The 27,208-nt window shown below is 38.0% G+C and overlaps 1 protein-coding gene across 3 annotated transcripts in view; it reads right to left on the bottom strand.

Moving 5' to 3' along the window:
- Window positions 1–27,208, bottom strand: part of CNTLN (centlein) — a 329,566-nt gene that overhangs the window by 226,732 nt on the left and 75,626 nt on the right. For all 3 annotated transcript variants that reach the window (XM_086685372.1, XM_025934944.2, XM_086685371.1), the window contains exon 3: window positions 20,567–20,651. In XM_086685372.1, coding sequence (XP_086541498.1) covers window positions 20,567–20,651 — 85 coding nt within the window. The remainder of the gene's footprint in view (window positions 1–20,566; window positions 20,652–27,208) is intronic.

The raw sequence follows: 27,208 nt of genomic DNA, 5'->3' as shown, positions 1-27,208 counted from the left end.
AGGTATATACAGCTACAGTTCATTTTAAAATTTAGCTTAATGAAACTTTTCAACAAACTTCTCTGGATAGAGTACATTTTGAATGGTATGGCTTGAGTTAATATTAAACTAGCAAATAGAACGCTGAGGAACCATAAACCATAAAGGGTGACAAGAGAAAATATGTCTGGAACAAATAATTTATTATGGATAAGACATGAAATGAATAATTCACATCACGGTCAAGAGAAGTCTATGGAGTAAGATGAGGATGATAAAGAGTATGACGCAGAAAAAAGGGGAAAGGAGGGGCAGCAGCATAAGACCTAAAATTCTATCGAGCAATACTTTAGCATAGTTAATGTATTATTTATATGACCTACTTTCAAGTAGGCATGAAAGTTTTAATAAAAAACACAAGTTATGAAGCCATAACAACTAAAACAACGGTAAAGTGAGAAAAAGGAAAAGGTAAGAGATCTAACTGTAACTGAGAACCAAAACTTATTTCTGAGCTTCCTATAAGGTAAAAGAAAAAAAAAAAGGGTGGGGACAGGGATATAACGTTAAAGAACAATCATCATCTAATCAAATACAATATACTAGGCTGTTAGCAGAGTTATCTAATGTAATACTAGAAGGAGAATTTATTACATGATTTATTTTATAACTATTTGTGACAAAGCTAAGGCAGTATCTTATCAAAAAAGTTACAGGCAATGTTTTACACTATCATCAATAAAATATAAGTTATAATATTAGATTGCACTCTTATGAAAGTTTTTTCTGCAACCAGCTAAAAAACTGTGTGAGTATGTGTGTGTGTGTGTGCGGCATGCACACAACTTCCTAGAAATTTGACTGGATACCTAAGTAAGACTTAAATAAGCTATAGGAATTGTTATTTTTTTAAGTTTATTTATTTATTTTGAGAGAGAGAGAGAGAGAGAGAGAATGCACATGTGCTCTGCAAGGAGCAGAGGGGGAGAGAGAATTCCAAACAGGTTCCATGCTGTCAGCACAGAGCCTGATGCAGGGCTTGAACTCATAAACTGTGAGATCATGACCTAAGCCAAAATCAAGAGTCAGACTCTTAACTGACTGAGCCACCCAAGTACCCCCGGAATTGTCATCCTTAAGTGTTAACTCTATTCCACAGGCTGTAAGTCTTAAAAATTAAGAGCTACTTAATAAAAACACAATGGAGAAACTTCCAGGTTCCACTCAAGCATGTAAGGCACTTGGAAGTCATCTCTCCTGATTACACAACATGGAAAAAGTTGAACTAATTAAAACTCAAAAACTCTTTTTGGATCTACCAGAGAATTGGGGACGTAGAGCAAACTGCTGTTCCAAAAACTAGAGAAACAGACAGATATATAAAGAGAATGGCAATATACCAGAGCAGGAGCCCAGGAGCAGTAAAATCCATGGAAACCACTACCAGAGTAGAAAAATTTAATCTGTAATTAACAGATTGCTGGAGGATCAAAGTAGACAAGTTTTAACAGTTAAAAAGCCCAAAAAAGCCCAATTTTAGGTGACTTTCACCAGAGCCAAATCAACCTGGCTAAAGGGAAATACCTAACTCCAACACCCTCTAGCTTTCCTATTAAATCAAGGGAGGGGGGAGAAACAGAAGCACTTGTGAAGGTCACATTGTAGGGACACAAGCTCACTAAAAGATTGAAACCTAATCAGAGTATAGAATACTTCATCTCCCCCTGACACTGGACCACCATACCAATAGGGCTTCTGTATAACAAGGGAACACAATGGAAAAAAAACTGTGCATCTCAGACAGTACTTAAGAAGCTTGTAGAAAAACCCAAAAAAAGGACAGAAAAACAAAGTTTAGCCTCTGAAACATACAACTACAGCAAACGGTAAACACAGCCTAAGCCCTAGCCAGATAAAAAGAAAACCTCACAGTAAAGGCCTATTCACCTCACTACTTTTTACCCATTTAGTTAATTTTAAGTGTCAACTTGCGTATGCCATAGTACCCATGGTATCTAGTTTTTTTTTTTAATTCCTTTTTAATGTTTATTTTTATTTTTGAGAAAGAGAGAGAGAGAGAGAGACAGAGTGCAAGCAGGGGAGGGTTAGAGGGGGAGACACAGAATTGGAAGCAGGCTCCAGGCTCTTGGCTGTCAGCACAGAGCCCAACACAGGGTTCGAACCCATGAACTGTGAGATCCTGACCTGAGCTGAAGTCAAAAGCCCAATCAACTGAGCCACCCAGGCTCCCCATGGTATCAAGTTTTTGATAAAACACAAGTCTAGATGTTGCTGTGAACATATTTTTCAGGTATGATTAATATTTAAATCAGTGACTTTGAGTTAAGCAGATAACCTCTCCATAATGTGCCTGGGCTTCATCCAGTCAACTGAAGATGATAAAACAAAGGGCTATAGTCTTCTAAGGAATAAGGAATTCTGCCTCCACAATGCTTTCTGATTGAGTTGCAAAATCAACTCTTCCTGGGTCTCCACCCTGCCAGCCAGTCTTGCATAAATCAGACTTGCCAGCCCCAAACTGCATGAGCCAATGCCTTCAAATCAATCTCTCTTTCTAGAAAGACAGATATAGGTAGATACACACACATATGCATATACCTCTATCACTTCTGCTTCTCTGAAGAACCCTGACTAATACAGAGTTTGGCCCCATTTAGGACTTCAGTCTTAAAATTACAAAGACATGGATACTGTCAGCAACCTGAATGAGCTTAGAAGCAGATTTTTCCCAAATCAAGCCTCCAGATAAGAGCAAGCCGAAAGGAAACCCTGAGTACAACCATGAGATACTGAACAGACAATCTAGCTATGTCCAGACTCCTTTTTTTTTTTTTGCTTTTAAAGTGAGAACATTTTATTTTTTTAGCATGATGCTTTTATTTATTTTTTGTTTTTTATATTAAATATAATTTATGTCAAATTGGTTTCCATATAACACCCAGTGCTCATCCCAACAGGTGCCCTCCTCAATGCCCATCACCCACTTTCCCTTCTCCCCTACCCCCCCCCCCCCCCCCCCGTCAACCATCAGTTTGTTCTCAGTATTTAAGAGTCTTATGGTTTGCCTACCTCCCTCTCTGCAACTTTTCCCCCCCTTCCCCTCCGCCTGGTCTTCTGTTAAGTTTCTCAGGATCCACATATGAGTGAAAACATATGGTATCTGTCTTTCTCTGCCTGACTGATTTCACTTAGCATAATACCCTCCAGTTCCATCCACGTTGCTACAAATGGCCAGATTTCATTCTTTCTCATTGCCAAGCAGTATTCCATTGTATATATAAACCACATCTTCTTTATCCATTTGTCAGTTGATGGACATTTAGGCTCTTTCCATACTTTGGCTATTCTTGAAAGTGCTGCTATAAACATTGGGGTACAAGTGCCCCTATGCATCAGCACTCCTGTATCCCTTGGGTAAATTCCTAGCAGTGCTATGGCTGGGTCATAGGGTAGATCTATTTTTTAATTGTTTGAGGAACCTCCACACTGTTTTCCAGTGTGGCTGCACCAGTTTGCATTCCCACCAACAGTGCAAGAGGGTTCCCGTTTCTCCACATCCTCGCCAGCATCTATAGTCTCCTGATTTGTTCATTTTAGCCACTCTTCCTGGCACAAGGTGGTATCTCAGTGTGGTTTTGATTTGTATTTCCCTGATGAGGAGTGACGTTGAACATCTTTTCATGTGTCTGCTGGCCATCTGGATGTCTTCTTTAGAGAAGTGTCTATTCATGTCTTCTGCCAATTTCTTCACTGGATTATTTGTTTTTCAGGTGTGGAGTTTGGTGAGTTCTTTATAGATTTTGGATACTAGCCCTTTGTCCAATATGTCATTTGCAAATATCTTTTCCCATTCCGTCAGTTGCCTTTTAGTTTTGCTGATTGTTTCCTTTGCAGTGTTGAAGTTTTTTATCTTGATGAGGTCCCAATAGTTCATTTTTGCTTTTTAATTCTCTTGCCTTTGGGGATGTGTTAAGTAAGAAATTGCTGCGGCTGAGGTCAGAGAGGTTTTTTCCTGCTTTCTCCTCTAGGGTTTTGATGGTTTCCTGTCTCACATTCAGGTCCTTCATCCATTTTGAGTTTATTTTTGTGAATGGTATAAGAAAGTGGTCTAGTTTCATTCTTCTGTATGTTGCTGTCCAGTTCTCCCAGCACTATTTGTTAAAGAGACTATCTTTTTTCATTGGATATTCTTTCCTGCTTTGTCAAAGACTAGTTGGCCATACTTTTGTGGGTCCAATTCTGGGGTCTCTATTCTATGCCATTGGTCTATGTGTCTGTTTTTGTGTCTGTAATCATACTGTCTTGATAATTACAGCTTTGTAGTAGAGGCTAAAGTCTGGGATTGTGATACCTCCCGCTTTGGTCTTCTTCTTCAAAATTACTTTGGCTATTCTGGGTCTTTTGTGGTTCCATACAAATTTTAGGATTGCTTGTTCTAGCTTTGAGAGGAATGCTGGTGCAATTTTGATTGGGATTGCATTGAATGTGTAGATAGCTTTGGATAGTATTGACATTTTAACAATATTTATTCTTCTAATCCATGAGCATGGAATGTTTTTCCATTTCTTTGTATCTTCTTCAATTTCCTTCATAAGCTTTCTATAGTTTTCAACATACAGGTCTTTTAGTCTCTGCAAGTTCACTTTAAAATTCAGGGAAAAAAACACGTGAATAAATAAAAATATACAAATTTTCTTATCTTATCTTACAGTGTGCAGTTGAAGTGTATTATATAGATTTTTCAGAATATGTTAGAATTAAGAAGTATATCATTAAATATAAAGTAATAAACTTAGTCATGAAAAGAACTGATATAGACTCTAAACCTCCCAAACTATCAACACAAAAATGCATGCACACACATACCCACAAACATAACACAAATGAAAAATACAGCAAATGTAAAAAGGTAAGAAAACATTAAAAACAGAAAGCATAAGTTTAGTCATTGAACAAAGACCAAATAAGTATGTTATATCAAGAAATGCAGATGGGATAAACCTACCTTGAAAAAAGTAAAGATGTGGGTACCTGGGTGGCTCAGTTGATTAAGTGTCTGACTCTTGATTTTGGCTTGGGTCATAATCTCACGGTTTGCAATATTGAGCCCCGTGTTAGGCTCCATGCTGACAGCACAGAGCCTGCTTGGGATTCTCTCTCTCTCTCTGTCTGTCTCTCTTCCGTGCATGGGTGCATGGACTCTTTCTCCCCCCCATCTTGCTCAAAGATAAATAAATAAACTTAAAAAAAAAAGGTAAAAATGTATATAGATTGAGTCAAAACTCACTTCCAGGGAATATGGTAATATAGGAGAATCCTATGCTCACCTTGTCCCACAAATACAATTAGATAACATCCATATCAATGTAATAACCCAGAAAATAACCTGAAGATTGGCAGAACAGACTTTCCACAGCTAAATTCAGAGAAGAGGTTACATTTAAGAAGGTAGGAAGGGCAGAGATGTGGTTGGGAGCTAAAAGGACCAAGAGGGCTGTAAGTGGGAAGGACAGACTCTGCAGTATTGGAGAGACCAAACAAACAGAACCTCATACCAGGTGCAGGGAACCTACACGGGGAAGACAATCCCTATAACATTTGGCTTCAAAAAACAGAGGGGCATAATTTCGTGAGTTCTTACAATCAGTGGGGCATAACACCTGGAACTTCAAAAACCATCAGGCTTGGCTCTAGGAGAGCCAAGAGGGCAAGAGGAAACTGATTCCCCACCTTAGAGACAGCACAACAAAGAGGCCCGCAGAGATACAGCCCAGAAGCAACATTTGAAAAATGTCTGGGGTATTTGGGAAAAGATTTCTTTACTAATCTCAGAGGCTGTGCTGGAGGGGCAGAGATCTTTGGGAGACTTCTCCAGGAACAAAGGAGTTAGCTGGTGCCATTTCTCTCTCCACCAGTCTAGAGATACAGAAACCTGCTGGAATCAGTGTTGCCCCAAAACTCTCCACCTAGATTGCTAACAGCACACATCTCCCTTCCTACTGACCCCCCAACCATGCTTTTGTGGATCTACACCCTCCAACCTTGGCAGGCATTCTGGGCAGCTGTGGGTCCCCTCCTCCAATGGACAGGTTTGGACCTTGCTGGCACTCTGTGTGCCCTGCCCCCACATTCTCCTATGGACTCAACCCCTCTAATCCTACAGCCATTTTCTAAAGCAGCTCCAGGTCCCCTTGCACAGCAGACCTGTACAAACCTTGCTAACACTGTGCTCCCTGCCCCCTTGTTCTCCTGCAGACCTGTCCCTTCCAATACATCCTTAGCAGGAGCCTATCAAAAGCAGTACCACAAGCCTACCAATGTGTCAGTAGACTGAATAGGAGCCAGTACCACTCCAAAGTTACTACTGTTCCAAGGAGAGGGGAAGAACCACACACACCAGGGGCTGGAGCCCCAGCAGTGGATTGGGAGAAGATAATCTGGTTTGACTGCAGGTCCTCAGCAGTGAAACTTCTCAGGGAACAATATAGGGAAAGCAATCTGAGTTCAGTGCTACTACATCTCTGGCAAATGCCTAGTCTGACTCAACTCAAGCCCAAGGTGGCCCCAAGACTGGCTCAACAACAACACAGGGACCAAATCCTGCCAACAACAGGCAAAGAGAACCACGGCAGACAACTGGACTGAAAGGCAAAAGAGGCTCAGCCACAACAGTAGGACACAAGCACCACACATAAGAGACTCCTTTGAAGAGCTAGGTTCTTGTGACCAGGGGACAATGCACTGCAGGGCACTACGAGACTTCTTTATAAGGCCACTACTTCAAGAGCAAGAAATGTAGCTGACTTTCTTAATACATACAAACAGACACAGAGAGATAGACAAAATGAGGAGACAGAGGAATATGTCCCAGATAAAAGAATAGGACAAAATCACAGCAAGAAACCTAAATGAAATGGAAATGAGTGATATGCCTGATAGAGAATTTAAAGTAATGATCATAAAGATACTCAATGGACTTGAAAAAAGAGTGGGAGTGGAGGACCTCAGTGAGACCCTTAAGAAAGAGACAAACAACATAAAAAAGAACCAAACAGAGAAGAAGAACTCAATAACTAAAATTAAAAATACACTAGATGGTATAAACAGGAGACTAGAGGAAGAAGATGAACAAATCAGAGATCTGGAGGAAAGAGTAATGGATAGTAATGAAGCTGAAAAGTAGAGAGAGCAAAAAATAATAATACAATGCTGAGGGAACTCAGCAACTCCATCAAGTGTAATAACACTCCTATTATAGGGATCCTAGAAGAAGAGAGAAAAAAGGGGACAGAATTTTTATTTGAAGAAATAACAGCTCAAAGCTGCCCAAATCTGGGGAAGGAAACAGAGATCCAGACCCATGAGGCACAGAGAGCCCCCAACAAAATCAACTCAACGAGGTCCACACAATGACATGTAATAATAAAAATGGCAAAAAGTACTGATAGAGAATTTTAAAAGCAGCAAGTGAAAACAGTTAACACAAGGGAAACCCCATAAGGCTATCAGCTGATTTTAGCAGAAACTTTTCAGGTCAGAAGGGAGTGGCATGATATATTCAAAGTGCTGAAAGAAAAAAACCTGCAGCCATAAATATTCTATCTAGAAATCTATCATTCAGAACAGAAGGAGAGACCAAGAGCTTCCCAGACAAAAAATGTTAAAAGAATTCATCACCACGAAACCAGCCTGTAAGAAATGTTAAAGGGGACTCTGAATGGTAAGGAAAGGCCATAGCTAGGAGTAAGAAAAGTAGGATGCACAAAAGCAATAAAAATGAGTACATCTGTAAAATTCAGTCAAGGGATTCACAAAATAAAAGGATGTGAAGTATGACACAATGTACCTAAAATTTGGCAGGAGAGAGAAGAAACAAATGACTTCAAACATAAGTGACAATCAATATAATATAAACTGCTATATGCACAAAATGTTATATACCTAATGGTATTAGGTATATAACCTAAGGGTAACCACAAATCAAACACCATAACAGATATGAAAAAAATGCAGAGAAAGGAATCCAAGTATATCACCAAAGAAAGCCAGCAAATTGTGAGAGAAAAGAGCAAGAGAAGAATAGAAAAGAACTACAAAACAACCATAAAGCAAGTAACAAAAGAGCAATAAGTACATACCTATCAATAATTACTTTGAATGTAAATTAACTAAACACTCTAATCAAAAGACATAGGATGACAGACTGGATAAAAAAGCAAGACCCACCCATAGGCTGCCGATAGGAGACTCATTACAGAACTGAAGACACATGTAGATTGAAAGTAAAGACATGGAAAAACATGTATCATGTAAATGGAATTTAAAAGAAAGTTGGGTAGCAATACTTATATTGAACAAAATAGACTTTAAAACAAAGAATGTAGTAAGAGACAAACAAGAACACTATATAATCATAAAGGACACAACCTAACAAGAATATATAACATTTGTAAATATTTATGCACACAACATGGAATCAGCCAAACACATAAAGCTGCTAATAACAACAAACATAAAGGAAATAATCAATAGTAATACAATAATAATAGGGGACTTTAGCACCCCACTTACATCGATGGATAGATCATCCAAACAGAGAATCAACCAGATGGATCTAACATACATTCAAAACATTCCAGCCTAAAACAACACAATACACACCATTTTCAAATGCACATGGGACGTTCTCCAGAACAGATCACATATTAGGCCACAAATCAAGTCTCAACAAATTCAAAGAATCAAAGTCATACCATGCATGTTTTCTGACGACAATGCTATGAAACAAGAAAAGAACCTTAAGAAAAAAATCTGGAAAGGGGTGTCTGCATGGATCAGTTGGTTAACCATTCAACTTTGGTTCAGGTCATGATGTCAAGGTTTGTGAGTTCGAGCCCTGCGTCTTGCTCTGTGCTGACAGCTCGAAGCCTGGAGCCTGCTTCAGATTCTATGTCTCCCTCTCTCTCTGCCCCTACCCCAATCACATTGTGTCTCTCTCTCTCTAAAATAAATAAACATTAAAAAAAAGAAAAAATCTGGAAACAACATAAGTACATGAAAGTTACATAACATGCTACTAAACAGTGAATGGGTCAACCAAGAATTCAAAGAGGAAATCAAAAACTACATGATGATAAATGAAAATGAAAACACAACCATCCAAAATCTTTGGGATGTAGCAAAAGCAGTTGTAAGAGGGAAGTTCATAAGAATATAGGCTTCCATCAAGAAGCAAGAAAAATTTCAATTACAACCTAACCTTAAACCTATAGAAGCAAGAAAAAGAAGAACAAACCCCAAAACTAGTAGAAGGAAAGAAATAATAAAGATTAGAGCAGAAATATAGAAAATAAAAACTAAAAAAAAGCAATAATAACAAAATAGATCAATGAAACCAGGAGTTGTTTCTTTGAAAAGATCAATAAAATTGATAAACCTTTAGCCAGACTCATCAAAAATTTTTTTTTAAGAGAGAGGACTAATAAAATCATAAATGAAAGAGGAGGAATAACAACCAACACCACAGCAATACAAAGGATTTTAAAAGAATGCCATGAAAAATTATATGCCAAGAAATTGGAAATACATTCTAGAATAAATACATTCTTAGAAACATATAACTTCCTAAAACTGACTCAGGAAGAAATAGAAAATAGACCAACTAGCTGCAAGGAAATTGAATCAGAAAACTCACAACAAACGAAAGTCCAGAACCAGAGAGCTTCACAAGTGAATTCTACCAAACATTTAAAGAAGAATTAGTATCTATTCTTCTCAAACTAGTCCAAAAAATAGAAGAGGGAGGAAGTCTTCCAAATTCATTCTAGGAGGACAGCATTACCATCATACTAAAACCATACAGACACTACAAAAAGAACTACAGGCCAATATCTCTGATGAACACAGATGCAAAAATCTGCAACAAAATATTAGCAAACGAATCCAACAATACATTTAAACAATAATTTACCATGATCAAGTGGGATTTATTTCAGGGATACAAGGGTGGCTCAATATTCACAAGTCAGTAAACATCATATTGACAAGAGAAAGAATCAAAACCATATGGTCATTTCAAAAGATGCAGAAAAAGCATTTGACAAAGTACAACATCCATTCAGAATAAACACCCTCAACAAGTAGGTTTAGAGTGAACATACCTCAACATATTAAAGGCGACATATGAAAATCCACAGCTAAACATCATATTCAGTGGTGAAAAACTAAGACCTTTTCCTCGAAGATCAGGAACAAGACAAGGATGTCTACTCTCACCACTTAATTCAACATAGTAATGGAAGTCCTAGCCACACTAATCAGACAACAAAAAAAGAAGTAAATGCCATCCAACTTGGTAAGGAAGGAGTAAAACTTTCATTATTTGGGGATGACATGAAACTAATAAAAATCTGAATGACTCCACTAAAAAATTACTAGAACTGATAAATGAATTCAGTAAGGTTGCAGGATACAAAATCAATATAAAAAATCTTTTGCATTTCTATATACTAATAACGAAGAAGCAGAAAGAGAAATTAAGAAAACAATCCCATTTACAATTGCACCCAAAATAAGATACCTAGGAATACACTTAACCAAAGAGGTGAATGACTGGTACTCCAAAAACTATAAAACACTGACGAAAGACAACACAGTGAAATGGAAAGACATTCCATACTCATGGACGAGAGAACATTTATTGTTAAAATATCTATACTACCCAAATTAATCTATAGATTAAATGCAGTCTCTATCAAAATACCAAGAGCATTTTAACAGAACTAGAACAAACAATCCTAAAATTTGTATGGAACCACAGAAGACTTGAAGAGCCACAGTAATCTTGAAGAAGAAAAACAAAACTGGAGGTATCACAACTCCAGACTTCAAGTTATATTACAAAGCTGTAGTAATCAAAACAGTATGGTACCGGCACTAAATAAACGCATAGATCAAAGTAACAGAAAAGAAAGACCAGAAATAAATCCACAGTTATACGGTCAATTGAAAGAATATACAATGGAAAAAGATGGTCTCTTCAACAAATGGTGTTGGAAAAACTGCACAGCTACATGCAAAAGAATGAAACTGGACCACTTTCTTACAACATACACAAAAATAACCTCAGAATGGATTAAGGAACTAAATGTGAGACCTGAAACCATAAAAATCCTAGATGACAACATAGGCAGCAATTTCTCTGACATCAGCCATAGTAACATTTTTCTAGATATGTCTCCTGAGGCAAGGGAAACAAAAGCAAAAATAAACTATTGGGACTGCATCAAAATAAAAAGCTTTGCACAGCAAAGGAAACCATCAACAAAACTAAAGGAATCTACTGAATGGAAGAAGATATTTGCAAATAACATATCTGATAGAGGGTTAGTATTCAAACCTATAAAAAACATAATGCAAACACACACACAAACACACACACACACACACACACACACACACACACACACAAATCCAATTAAAAATGGGTAGAAGACATAAAGAAACAGACATTTGTCTGAAGAAAATATACAGATGGCCAACAGACACATGGAAGATGTTCAACATCACTGACCATCAGGGAAATCAAAATCAAAATCACAATGAGATATCACCTCAAACCTGTCATAATGGCTAATATCAACAAAACAAAAAATAACAAGTGCAGACGAGGATGATAAGAAAAGGGACCCCTCATGCACTGTTAGGAATATAACTCGGTGCAGCCACTGTGGAAAGCAGTATGCAGATTCCTCAAAAAGTTAAAAATAAAAATACCATATGATCCAGTAATTTCACTACCAGATATTTACCCCCCAAAATGAAACACTATTTTGAAAAGATAAATGAACCCCTATGTTTATTGCACCATTATTTACAATAACCAAAATATTAAAGCAATCTAAGTGTCCATGGAGAGATAAATGGATGAAAAGATGTGATATATATACAGTGGAATATTACTCAGCAATAAAAAAGAATAAGACCTTGCCATTTGTGACATGGATGGACCTGGAGGTTATTATGCTAAATAAAATAAGTCATACAGAAAAAGACAAATACCGTATCATTTCACTTACATATGGAAGCTAAGAAAACAAAATAAATGAAAAAACAAAAAAACAGAAACAGATGCACAAATACAGAGAATAAACTGGTAGTTGCCAAAAGGGAGGGAGGTAGGGTATGGGTGAAATAGGTGAAAGTAATTAAGAGGTACAAACTTCCAGTTATACAACAAATAAGTCATGAGGATATAATGCACAGTCTTTAATATTGCAATAACTTGGTATAATGACAGTAACTAGACTTCTTATGGGGATTATTCTATAATGTATAAAAATATTAAATCAGTATGATGTATACCTGAATCTAACAGGATACCATATGTCAATTATACCTTAATAAAATAATAATCACAATATTATTATTACTCATTCAACAATATTCACTGAGAATCTGTTCTGAGCCAGGCAATATGGTAAACATTGGATGTCAGGTATACAAAGGTGAATGGGTATACGAGGTTCCCCATCCTCTCACAACCTGTAATCTAGTGTAGGAGAATATGGTTACTTGCACCTTATTTTTATCCCCACGTTTCTCCTCAAAGGGATTTAAAAATCATTAAAGGCAAGAACTGGGGAGCCTGGGTGGCTGAGCTGGTTAAGTGTCCAACTCTTGGTTTCAGCTCAGTTCATGATCTCACAGCTCGTGAGTTCCAGCCTCGTGTTGGCCTCTGGGCTGACAGCTCAGAGCCTGCAGCTTGCTTCCGATTCTGTGTCTCTCTTTGCCCCTCCTCTGCTCATGCTGTGTCTCTCTCGTGCTCTCAAAAATAAATAAACATTAAAAAAGATTTTTAGTAAAAAATAAATATAAAAAATCCTTTCAAAAATTAAAAAAAGTTTTCATGGGGAAGATGGCAGCGTAGGAGGATGCTGGGCTCACCGCACATCCTGCTGATCACTTAGATTCCACCTATACCTGCCTAAATAACCCAGAAAACTGCCAGAAGACCAGCAGAACGGAGTCGCCGGAGCCAAGCGCAGACGAGAGGCCCATGGAAGAGGGTAGGAAGGGCGGAGAGGCTGTGCCCACTCCACGGACTGGCTGGAGGGAGCCAGGGCGGAGGGGCGGCCCGCTGGCCAAGCAAAGCCACAGAGTCTGGCTTGCAAAAGCGGAGGGGCCGGACAGACTGTGTTCCGACAGCAAGCGGGACTTGACATCTGGAAGGTTATAAGCTAACAGCAGTGCTCGGAGAACGGGAAGGCTGGAGGACAACGGGAGGGAGGGTTGTTGAGCCCCGGACCACAGAGCTCAGCTTGGCGGGGAACAAAGGCGCTCTCCAGCGCCATCTCCCTCGCCCATCCCCCAGCCAAAATCCCAAAGGGAACCAGTTCCTGCCAGGAAACTTGCTCGCTCCGCGCAAACACCCAATGCTGTGCTTCTGTGGAGCCAAACCTCCAGCAGCGGATCTGACTCCCTCCTGCTGCGATAGGGCCCCTCCTGAAGTGGATCACCTAAGGAGCAGCGAGCTAAGCCTGCCCCTCCTGCCCCCGTGCACCTTGCCTACCCACCCCAGCTAATACGCCAGATCCCCAGCACCACAAGCCTGGCAGTGTGCAAGTAGCCCAGACGGCCATGCCACCCCACAGTGAATCCTGCCCCTAGGAGAGAGGAAGAGAAGGCACACACCAGTCTGACTGTGGCCCCAGCCTTGGGCAGGGGGCAGACATCAGGTCTGACTGCGGCCCCGCCCACCAACTCCAGTTATACACCTCAGCACAGGGGAAGTGCCCTGCAAGTCCTCACCACTCCAGGGACTATCCAAAATGACAAAACGGAAGAATTCCCCTCAGAAGAATCTCCAGGAAATAACAACAGCCAATGAACTAATCAAAAATGATTTAAACAATATAACAGAAAGTGAATTTAGAATAATAGTCATAAAATTAATCGCTGGGCTTGAAAACAGTATAAAGGACAGCAGAGAATCTCTTGCTACAGAGATCAAGGGACTAAGGAACAGCCAGGAGGAGCTAAAAAATGCTATCAATGAACTGCAAAATAAAATGGAGACAACTACGGCTCGGATTGAAGAGGCAGAGGAGAGAATAGGTGAACTAGAAGACAAAATTATGGAAAAAGAAGCTGAGAAAAAGAGAGATAAAAAAAATCCAGGAGTATGAGGAGAAAATTAGAGAACTAAGTCATGCACTAAAGAGAAATAATCTACACATAATTGGTATTCCAGAGGAGGAAGAGAGAGGGAAAGGTGCTGAAGGTGTACTTGAAGAAATAATAGCTAAGAACTTCCCAGAACTGGGGAAGGAAAAAGGCACTGAAATCCAAGAGGCACAGAGAACTCCCTTCGGACGGAACTTGAATCGATCTTCTGCATGACATATCATAGTGCAACTGGCAACATACAAGGATAAAGAGAAAATTCTGAAAGCAGCTAGAGATAAACGTGCTGTAACATATAAAGGGAGACCTATAAGACTCGTGACTGATCTCTCTACTGAAACTTGGCAGGCCAGAAAGGAATGGCAGGAGATCTTCCATGTGATGAACAGAAAAAATATGCAGCTGAGAATCCTTTATCCAGCAAGTCTGTCATTTAGAATAGAAGGAGAGATAAAGGTCTTCCCAAACAAACAAAAACTGAAGGAATTCATCACCACTAAACCAGCCCTACAAGAGATCCTAAGGGGGATCCTGTGAGACAAAGTACCAGGACATGGCTACAAGCATGAAACCTACGGACATCACAATGACTCTAAACCCGTATCTTTCTATAATAACACTGAACGTAAATGGACTAAATGCGCCAACCAAAGACATATGGTATCAGAATGGATAAAAAAACAAGACCCATCTATTTGCTGTCTACAAGAGACTCATTTCAGACCTGAAGACATCTTCAGATTGAGAGTGACGGGATGGAGACCTATTTATCATGCCACTGGAAGTCAAAAGAAAGCTGGAGTAGCCATACTTATATCAGACAAACTAGACTTTAAATTAAAGGCTGTAACAAGAGATGAAGAAGGGCATTATATAATAATCACAGGGTCTATCCATCAGGAAGAGCTAACAATTATAAATGTCTATGCGCCGAATACAGGAGCCCCCACATATGTAAAACAATTACTCACACACATAAGCAACCTTATTGATAAGAATGTGGTAATTGCAGGGGACTTTAACACTCCACTTACAGAAATGGATAGATCATCTAGACACACGGTCAATAAAGAAACAAGGGCCCTGAATGATACATTGGATCAGATGGACTTGACAGATACATTTAGAACTCTGCATCCCAAAGCAACAGAATATACTTTCTTCTCAAGTGCACATGGAACATTCTCCAAGATAGATCACATACTGGGTCACAAAACAGCCCTTCATAAGTATACAAGAATTGAGATCATGCCATGCATACTTTCAGACCACAATGCTATGAAACTTGAAATCAACCACAGGAAAAATCTGGAAAACCTCCAAAAGCATGGAGGTTAAAGAACACCCTAGTAAAGAATGAATGGGTCAACCAGGCAATTAGAGAAGAAATTAAAAAATATATGGAAAGAAACGAAAATGAAAATACAACAATCCAAACGCTTTGGGATGCAGCGAAGGCAGTCCTGAGAGGAAAATACATTGCAATCCAGGCCTATCTCAAGAAACAAGAAAAATCCCAAATACAAAATCTAACAGCACACCTAAAGGAAATAGATGCAGAACAGCAAAGACAGCCTAAATCCAGCAGAAGAAGAGAAATAATAAAGATCAGAGCAGAAATAAACAATATAGAATCTAAAAAAACTGTAGAGCAGATCAACGAAACCAAGAGTTGGTTTTTTGAAGAAATAAACAAAATTGATACACCTCTAGCCAGGCTTCTTAAAAAGAAAAGGGAGATGACCCAAATAGATAAAATCATGAATGAAAATGGAATTATTACAACCAATCCCTCAGAGATAAAAGCAATTATCAGGGAATACTATGAAAAATTATATGCCAACAAACTGGACAACCTGGAAGAAATGGACAAATTCCTAAACACCCACACGCTTCCAAAACTCAATCAGGAGGAAATAGGAAGCTTGAACAGACCCATAACCAGCGAAGAAATTGAATCAGTCATCAAAAATCTCCCAAGAAATAAGAGTCCAGGACCAGATGGCTTCCCAGGGGAGTTCTACCAAACGTTTAAAGCAGAGATAATACCTATCCTTCTCAAGCTATTCCAAGAAATAGAAAGGGAAGGAAAACTTCCAGACTCATTCTATGAAGCCAGTATTACTTTGATTCCTAAACCAGACAGAGACCCAGTAAAAAAAGAGAACTACAGGCCAATATCCCTGATGAATATGGATGCAAAAATTCTCAATAAGATACTAGCAAATCGAATTCAACGGCATATAAAAAGAATTATTCACCATGATCAAGTGGGATTCATTCCTGGGATGCAGGGCTGGTTCAACATTCGCAAATCAATCAATGTGATACATCACATTAATAAAAGAAAAGATAAGAACCATATGATCCTGTCAATCGATGCAGAAAAGGCCTTTGACAAAATTCAGCAACCTTTCTTAATAAAAACCGAGAAAGAAAGAACATATTTAAACATCATAAAAGCCATTTATGAAAAGCCCACAGCTAACATCATCCTCAATGGGGAAAAATTGAGAGCTTTTTCCCTGAGATCAGGAACACGACAGGGATGCCCACTCTCACCGCTGTTGTTTAACATACTGTTGGAAGTTCTAGCATCAGCCATCAGACAACAAAAGGAAATCAAAGGCATCAAAATTGGCATAGGTGAAGTTAAGCTTTCACTTTTTGCAGATGACATGATATTATACATGGAAAATCCGATAGACTCCACCAGAAGTCTGCTAGAACTGATACATGAATTTAGCAAAGTTGCAGGATACAAAATCAATGTACAGAAATCAGTTGCATTCTTATACACTAATAATGAAGCAACAGAAAGACAAATAAAGAAACTGATCCCATTCACAATTGCCCCCAGAAGTATAAAATACCTAGGGATAAATCTAACCAAAGATGTAAAAGATATGTATGCTGAAAACTATAGAAAGCTTATGAAGGAAATTGAAGAAGATATAAAGAAATGGAAAAACATTCCATGCTCATGGATTGGAAGAATAAATATTGTCAAAATGTCAATACTACCCAAAGCTATCTACACATTCAATGCAATCCCAATCAAAATTGCACCAGCATTCTTCTCGAAACTAGAACAAGCAATCCTAAAATTCATATGGAACCACAAAAGGCCCCGAATAGCCAAAGTAATTTTGAAGAAGAAGACCAAAGCAGGAGGCATCACAATCCCAGACCTTAGCCTCTACTACAAAGCTGTCATCATCAAGACAGCATTGTATTGGCACAAAAACAAACACATAGACCAATGGAATAGAACAGAAACCCCAGAACTAGACCCACAAACGTATGGCCAACTAATCTTTGACAAAGCAGGAAAGAACATCCAATGGAAAAAAGACAGTCTCTTTAACAAATGGTGCTGGGAGAACTGGACAGCAACATGCAGAAGGTTGAAGCTACACCACTTTCTCACACCATTCACAAAAATAAACTCAAAATGGATGAAGGACCTGAATGTGAGACAGGAAACCATCAAAACCCTAGAGGAGAAAGCAGGAAAAGACCTCTCTGACCTCAGCCATAGCAATTTCTTACTTGACACATCCCCAAAGGCAAGGGAATTAAAAGCAAAAATGAACTACTGGGACCTTATGAAGATAAAAAGCTTCTGCACAGCAAAGGAAACAACCAACAAAACTAAAAGGCAACCAATGGAATGGGAAAATATATTTGCAAATGACATATCAGACAAAGGGCTAGTATCCAAAATCTATAAAGAGCTCACCAAACTCCACACCCGAAAAACAAATAATCCAGTGAAGAAATGGGCAGAAAACCTGAATAGACACTTCTCTAAAGAAGACATCCAGATGGCCAACAGGCACATGAAAAGATGCTCAACATCGCTCCTCATCAGGGAAATACAAATCAAAACCACACTCAGATATCACCTCACACCAGTCAGAGTGGCCAAAATGAACAAATCAGCAGACTGTAGATGCTGGTGAGGATGTGGAGAAACGGGAACCCTCTTGCACTGTTGGTGGGAATGCAAATTGGTGCAGCCACTCTGGAAAACAGTGTGGAGGTTCCTCAAAAAATTAAAAATAGACCTACCCTATGACCCAGCAATAGCACTGCTAGGAATTTATCCAAGGGATACAGGAGTGCTGATGCATAGGGGCACTTGTACCCCAATGTTTATAGCAGCACTCTCAACAATAGCCAAATTAGGGAAAGAGCCTAAATGTCCATCAACTGATGAATGGATAAAGAAATTGTGGTTTATATACACAATGGAGTACTACGTGGCAATGGGAAAGAATGAAATATGGCCCTTTGTAGCAACGTGGATGGAACTGGAGAGTGTGATGCTAACTGAAATAAGCCATACAGAGAAAGACAGATACCATATGGTTTCACTCTTATGTGGATCCTGAGAGACTTAACAGAAACCCATGGGAGAGGGGAAGGAAAAAAAAAAGAGGTTAGAGTGGAAGAGAGCCAAAGCATAAGAGACTCTTAAAAACTGAGAACAAACTGAGGGTTGATGGGGGGTGGGACGGAGGGGAGGGTGGGTGATGGCTACTGAGGAGGGCACATTTTGGGATGAGCGCTAGGTGTTGTATGGAAACCAATTCGACAATAAACTTCATATATTGAAAAAAAAACTTTGAAAAAAAAAATTAAAAAAATAAAAATTAAAAAAAAGGCAAGAACTGTAACTTTGAATTTTCCAAAGTACCATCACAGAATAGTATATACATTTAACATATTATACTTTGTAGAAAGTTATAACCATTACTGAACAAAAATATACATGATTTTGGCAAAGAAATTAAGGCCTCTAAAAAAAAAATTAGGAGGCCTAAAAACAAATAATTTCTCTTATGGAAATTTAATATTCTATCCCCAAGCTAAGTGATTCTGCTCAAAAAGGTAAATAGTTAAATAGTATATCCCTGAAGAAAGAGGAAGCACAAAAAGAATTTAGCAAAGGGGAAATATACTATCATTTTTAAAAGTCAACATTTTTAAAAAATGGTATGCTATAGCTATCTAGATCTGGTAATCTGAGCATTCCCTAAAGCACTCACTGCAAACTTAAAACCCAAGAATATCAAAGAGTGGCAAAATGCATTCTCTTCCATAGAATAGAGCTGTAACTGAAGAATAGATGGCTCAGTCTGGTTCTTTATCTTCCCTAACCTCCAGAATCTTGGGGTGGCCAATATGGCTAGTTTTTCTCAATCTAGTGTGAGTACAAATGACACTTGGCACTTCTAAGTCATATGGTTATATCTATTAGGCAGCTTAGCCTAGGCATATAACAGTATTTATCCATCTTAGAATCCATTTTAATGTTTTTTGATATTCAGGTAGAAAACACAACATTCCCCCCCCCCCCCCCAGAGCAAACAGACTAAAATATTATTTCTAAAATTTTACCATTATGGTATCAATTATGATATTTCCTATGAGGAAAACACAACATTGGAGAATGTATAAACTTCAAGCTTATATGTCATAAAAAGAATGCATTGTTCCATTTTAGAAAGATATTCTATGGATGTAGAGAACATAAAAATAATTGGATCTTTTATCTAAGTTAACTTCCACTCTAAGTTTTTTGATAAAACAACTTTATAACAATAACCAAACTTAGATCAAAGTTCTCATAAAACTTTAATTGGCTAGGAAGGAAAATAGAGTCAAAACTCAAAGATCATAGTTTCCAAAAAGAGCCTCCATTTACCCTAGAAGAACTATGGGCAATTTAGCCCACAAGGAACAATTGGGTACAAAATGAATTTAAGTATTTTATCACAATAGAGGCCATTCTTACAATAAATTTCTTTCTCCTTCATTTTTGAGATGTGTATACTTTGAAAATGGTTCTGGGAAGCACTGATAACATGGATTTTTTCAGTGATAATATCCTGATTATATAATTACATATAATTTTATCATATATGTAATTGTATAATTAACTGATTATAGATAAGACATAAGAAAGCACAGTTTTCAAAAGATCAAAGGGAATCATTCCTGTTATTTGTTGATCCTTTCTATGAATGAAACCATCTGAAAATTTACAAGTTTCAATGATACTGCTAATAATACAATGATAACTGGTAATAATAAAAGGCAAAATTCAATAGAACAATGAATAATTGCTAGTTACTACTATAAAACCATAACACTATCTTAAGAATTTTAATGAACAAATGACATAGCCCATTAATTCGGACAACAGGCTATAAGCAAATTACAATAGTGAAGAATATCTGGCCATAGTAGTTTCAAAATAGTGATGGTTTGAGATTATTACCCTGATGGTCTTAATGAATTTTTTTTTATTTAAAAGTAATTGCAAATATCTACTACCTGAAAAAATATTCTTAGTATTTTCTGTTACACCAACCTGTTCCAATTCTTGTATTTTAGCATCCTTCACTTGCAGAATTTCTAAAACTTTTCTGTCTTTAGCTTCAGATTTCTGTTTTTCTCTACAAAGAAAAATAAGGGAGAGTTTATTAGTTATAATTGGTAGCTAATCCTTTAAATTTTTACATCCTGAAAATGAGTATCACTTTAAAATATAGAAAATTAAATTATCTGGGGTTGACAGCCCTTTCAGAATTAATCAGAAACCATATGGCAAGTGACAACAACTTACAAACTGCTGACAACTAAGACAACTTCATACCAAAAGAACAGTTTAGTTTCCAGATTTAGATCCATGATTAAAAAAAAAATACGCAACACATTTAATCTTGATCACAACCACTCTATCATCAATTTAAAATAAGTCAATATGTTCTTTACTTTTTAATGTTTATTTATTTTTGAGAGAGAGAGAATGCAAGTGGGGGAGGGACGGGGCGGGGAGAATTCCAAGCAGGCTCTGCACTGACCACAGAGAGCCTCATGCATGGTTTAAACTCACAAACCACGAGATCACGATCTGAGCCAAAATCAGAGCCTAACTAATTGAGATACCCAGGCACCCAAAGTCAGTATGTTCTTAACATAAGCACTTTATACACACAATTAAATTAAGAATAAAATATCATTTTTTTAAGTAAAAGACTCAAAAGAGAACTAGAGACTTACTAGTAACTTTTAATAACGTTTTAACAACTTAAAACGGGATAAAAATTTACCGGACATTTATTTATATTTTAAAACACTTTAAAAATAAGTAAAATAAATAGAAATCTATACTTAAATCACTCAGGATTGACAAAGTATACAGGAAAGTTAGAAGAAAAGAACCCTCAACTGGGAAACAGTGAAATGAAGCGAAGGGCCCTAGACGGTACAAAGGAATATCAGAATGAAGAGACACCAATCAGAAAAGCACAACACTGGTTTAAGAGATAAATTCAGATGATACACTAGTACACTTAAAAAATTTTAGGGGCGCCTGGGTGGCGCAGTCGGTTAAGCGTCCGACTTCAGCCAGGTCACGATCTCGCGGTCCGTGAGTTCGAGCCCCGCGTCAGGCTCTGGGCTGATGGCTCAGAGCCTGGAGCCTGTTTCCGATTCTGTGTCTCCCTCTCTCTCTGCCCCTCCCCCATTCATGCTCTGTCTCTCTCTGTCCCAAAAAATAAATAAACGTTGAAAAAAAAAAATTAAAAAAAAAAAATTTTTTTAAATAGACTTCCAATAACCTAGCATAATAAGTTCACACTTTGAGGCAATTCTCTGTTCTCTAAGTTGATACTATTATTAGAAAAACATAAAAGAAAAAATTAAGGAAACAGCCACGTCTCTAAGGATTGCAAACTAAACAGAAATACAATGCTACAAACAAGGATGAAGGTGCTGTGTACTGTCCAGATCCAGATGTGGGCTAAGGTGAAAAAGAGCTCGGCTCCTGAGGGTAACTGCTAATGAAAGTGCCCTGCCCAATATAGGGAAGCATAGCTAACTAAGCTCATTGTTTGAATCCAGAGACTAGGGTGGTGCCCCGAACTTCTGAAAGGAGTCTGGAAAAAGTCTTTCCCCACCCTTGCCTGGTACTAAGGCTTACATGAAAGTTTAGAAAGGCAAACGTTTATAGATAAAATCCCAATCAGGCACTGAGCCAAAACACTCCATAGCCGAGGTACTAAATTTAACAAATCCTCTGTGTCATTATTGGCTAAGAGCCTCACACTACAAATATAAAACCTATTTCAGGATGGGATGAGGGTGACAATTTAGTGGCAAACACAAAATTTTTAGAGAAAAAAAGGCATTAGGCAAGGCAGGGTAGTGGAGAAAGGAATAAGAGTACAGTAACATCAACCCTCCTACTCAAGGTTTATCACAAAAAATCCAACAAAACACAAGAAGAAAACACACACTCTAAATTCACATACAACACATGCAAACACTGACTGAATCATTCAAAGAATCAATCACTCTAGACAAAATTAAAATAACACAACACACTGAAAAAGACTTTAAGGGGCGCCTGGGTGGCTCAGTCATTTAAGTGTCCGACTCCTGGTTTCAGCTCAGGTCATGATCTCACAGTTCCGTGAGTTCAAGCCCACATCAGGCTCAGTAGCACAGAGCCTGCTTGGGATTCTCTCTCTCCCCCTCACTCTGCCCCTTCTCTACTCACGCTGTCTCTGTCTCTCTCAAAAATAAATAAAAATAAAGACTTTAAAGTAAGTAAGGATTTATGACCTAAAAGAATGACTATAATTAAAAACAAAACAATAAATAGATCTTAAAAAATATATTGAAAACCTTGCAAATAAAACTTACAACCACTAAATCAAAACACAATTCAATGGGCTTAGCTCAAAACTAGATGTAAAAAGAGAGTAAGTGAAATGGATAATAACAATGAGAAATTCATCCAGAACACTGCATACAGAAATGAGATGAAAAATATAAAAACACAGTTAAGACATGTAGGTCTCACTTGAAACTCCCAGCATATGCCTAAAGAGTTCCAGAAGCAAAAAAAAATGGGATGAAAGATAAAGCGGTATTTTTAGGAGATAATTTCTGAGAATGTTTTAGAATTAAATAGAATCCTCAGATTGAAAGAATACCTACCAGAATAAATACCTAAAAAACAAACAAACACACATTTACACATTAATCCATCATTCACTTAATGAGTGTTTATTGAGCATTTATTATATGCTCGACTTCATTCTAGGGAATAGAGAACGGCAGCAAACAAAATAAACCAAGTGCCGTCTTGATGGAATTAACATTCTAGCTCATAGATGCTGAAAATAAATGATATATAAGTGAATATATAGTATGCCAACTAGCTATATGTATAAGAACAATAAACTAGGGTAATGCAGAAAGGGATGCCTCGTCTTAGAGAACTGGGAAGCAAAAAGAAGGCTGTTGCTATTTTATAAAAATGACTGTCCTTAAAGATATGTGACCAGAAACTTAAAGGAAGGAATTAAGAGTCATAGAGATTTCAGGGAAGAGTTTTCCAGGCTTTGGGAAAAGTAGCAAGAGCAAAGATACTGAGGCAAGAGCACAATTGTTGTAGCCAAAGAACAGCAAAATAGTAACGTCCATACAAGGGGAGAATGGTGGCTGAGGACAGAATAGTCACTGGGAATAAAGCAGTATATCGCCTTTTAAGCCCTATGAACTTTAGATCTGACTCCCAATAAAATTGGAACAGAGAGGATAGTTTTGAGTAGGGAAATAATACAATAAGAATTAATATTTCACAAGTATCACAGTGGGTCCTGGGCTGAGGTCAGACTCTAGCAATCAAAAGTAGAAGCAGAGAGAATAATTAGGGGGCAAATAAAATACCCAGGTGAGAATTCAAGATGAACTTGACAAGATAGGTAATGGTGGTGTTACTGAGAAAGTAATAAAATTCTTGATATTTTGAAGGTAGGGCTAACAGGATTTCTTGATCCAATAGGTATGAGATTTAAGGGAAGAGAGAAGTCAAGAATGTTTCCAAGGCTTTTGTCTGAATAACTGGAAGGATGAAGTAGACATGATCTCGGAACCTGATGAGGAGAGTTAAAGGACATTAGAATTTTGGATTTGGACAGGGGCACCTGGGTGGCTTAGTCAGTTAAGCCTCCGACTTAGGCTCAGGTCATGACTTCAAGGTCCATGAGTCCAAGCCCCACATCGGACTCTGTGTTGACAGCTCAGAGCCTGGAGCTTGCTTCAGATTCTGTGCCTCCCTCTCTCTCTGCTCCTCCCCCACTCACACTCTGTCTCTCTCTCTCAAGAATAAACAAACACTAAAAAAAATTTTTTTTAAAGTGTTTGGGATTTGGACATGTCAAATGTGAGATGTTTAATCAAAATCCAATATGCAGTTGGTAAACAAGTCTAGAATCAGTCAAATGGTCAAGGCTGAAGATAAAACTTTAGGCATCATCCAAATATATTTAAAAGCCTAAGAAGTAATTTTGGATAGAAAAATCTGAGAATTGGGTCCTGAGGCACTCCACATTTATAGGTTAGTAAGGCGAGGAAAACAGCCAATGATACTACAAAGGATACACAGTCATGCAAAAGGAGAATCAAGAGAGAAAGCTAAGTGAACAAGTTATTTCTAGAAGGAACCAACCTTGGCAAATGCTGTAAACATGCTAAAGAAGACAAAGACTAAAAACTGGACTGCTGGGATTTAGTAGTATTGTAGTCACTGGTGATTTTGACAAGAGCTGTTTTAGGAGAATGGTGGACATACAAGCCTAATTGGAGTCAGTTCAAGAGAGAAAGAAAAACATAGAGATAGTAAAAACTACTTTTCAGATGAATTTTGCTGTAAAAAGCAGCAGAGAAATGGAACAGTATTTCAAAAGAAATGTGAGATCAAAAGAGATTTTTTTCAAAAGACAGAAGATAAAATCGCATGTGAGTATGTGGACAGGAATGACCCAGGATAGTGAGCAATACAGATGATGCAAGAGAGAGAAGAGAGAACTGCAGAGTGACATCCTTGCATCCTTAAGGCTTCAGTGTGCACAGTTTTTTTTGAACTTAAGGGACAGTATAAACAGTTCTTCTAAAGAAATAAAAAGAGAAAAAGAGAAAATAGATTCAGGTATGTTGGTAGAAGATGTGGTTATGGGAAAGAGTAAAAGCTCTCTTCTAAAAGCTTCTATTTATTCAGTGGTGTAGGAAGCAAGGAGGTTGTTAAGAGTTTAGCTAAAGCTACTCCGTGCCTTGGCATCCATTTGGTTTCGCCAAGCAGCCTGAGGCTAGTTCATGCAAGTGCCCTAGATAGCAGCTCACAGAGTCACAAGTAAATTAAAGTTCTTGATATGACTTCCCTAACAGTCGTGATCAACAATCTCCCCTGCCTCCCAATGCCATTCCCTTATGTGTCCCTTACATAAGATCCCCTCATAGAGCTCACCAAAACCTAGCTCTTTTGGTTTGACCAATCCCACCTGAGCCTGGAAACCCCAAAGTACTCCACACACAAACCCTCATAAAGGCATGTGCCATAGGTCCTCTCTGTCTCCGTACTGTGCCTTGACTTCCCCATGTGGCCCCTCGAGGCATGCTGGGTACTTCCTCTAGGACATGTGAGCAATAAACTTCTCTATTTCAGTTTTTCTTTTTTTTTTTTTTTTAAATTTTTTTTTTCAACGTTTATTTATTTTTGGGACAGAGAGAGACAGAGCATGAACGGGGGAGGGGCAGAGAGAGAGGGAGACACAGAACCGGAAACAGGCTCCAGGCTCTGAGCCATCAGCCCAGAGCCTGACGCGGGGCTCGAACTCACGGACCGCGAGATCGTGACCTGGCTGAAGTCGGACGCTCAACCGACTGCGCCACCCAGGCGCCCCAATTTCAGTTTTTCTTATGGTCTGTTGTTGAACCATGGCTCACCATCCAGCGCCCTGTGCTCCACTTAACATTAATCTGACAAATTCATAACAGTTATCTGAAAGTGAAAAGGAAAAACAAAGTGTTATATGTTGACAAGAGAGTTAAGCATCAAATAGTCTTCTAGGAGACTGGGATGGTAAGTGAGCCAGGAAAAAATAAGATATCTACTAGTCAGTACTAAGACCATGAAGGTCAGTAGTCATAAATTCACATATGACCAGTCGTCATGGCTCAGAATTTTTCTCTAGCCAGGTTCAACCCTCTGAATATAGGCACACACTAGGTAGAGAATTGGAATAAATCACACTTAAAATTTTACAAACATATGTATTATTTTTACTGTTTGTATTTTATTCTGTTTTATTACTTTATTTTCTATTACCAAGTATTGATAGCACATCTAATGCATAATCACAGTCCATTGTCTTCAACTGGGCTCTCTTTGTATTTATTTTTTTTTTATTAATAATGAATTTCAACATATTTTCACCAATTGAAATGTTTTTTCCTAATTTTCCAGTGCCAGTCAACATAACTGTCATTTTATATTTTATTGGTTTTAATTTATAAAACTATTTTATATATTAAAAATATATGACCTTTATCACTATATTGTACACCTGAAACTAATATAACAATATGCTAACTATACTGGAATTAAAATTAAAAGCTTAAAGAAAAAAAAGAAAAAAATATATACACCCTTTGCCTATCATTTGTCACAAATATATAATCTCAAATTATCATTTGAATGTTTAATATTATAGAATCACGAGTACTGCAAAACAGTACTACATCAATTCAAGGTATATGCATCAGGGGGAAGATGGCTTCAAATCTCAAAGGGAAGGGCTTGATTGAGCTTACTCAAGGACAAAGACCCAGGATATAACAGCCAAGATATTAATTCCAGTCAGAAACTCCCCCTGTAAGTTGCTTTTTGAATATGCTATGAGTCTAATATTAAATTCCCAGGAATTAGTTTAGTTTACAGGGATAGAGTCTTTCTAATTCACTCTTTTGTAGTAAGCCTAAAATCCCGACCAGTGTCCAAATACGTTCTGGTGTCCTTTTTATGGGGCAGGGATAAAACATGTGCCACAAAACTCAAACAAAAGCATTACTGCAGCTTGGTACCAGAGTGATTATATCCTACTATATACACAGGTATGTACATAAACTTACTCACAGTCTAACCAAGTGGTTCTCATACTGT

The sequence above is a fragment of the Puma concolor genome, chromosome D4, assembly GCF_028749965.1.
Source record: "Puma concolor isolate L17-30 chromosome D4, mPumCon1.1.hap2, whole genome shotgun sequence".
In the NCBI taxonomy this organism is placed as follows: domain Eukaryota; kingdom Metazoa; phylum Chordata; class Mammalia; order Carnivora; family Felidae; genus Puma; species Puma concolor.
The sequence above is the reverse complement of the archived record's forward strand: the minus strand, read 5'-3'. Positions and strand labels throughout refer to the sequence as shown.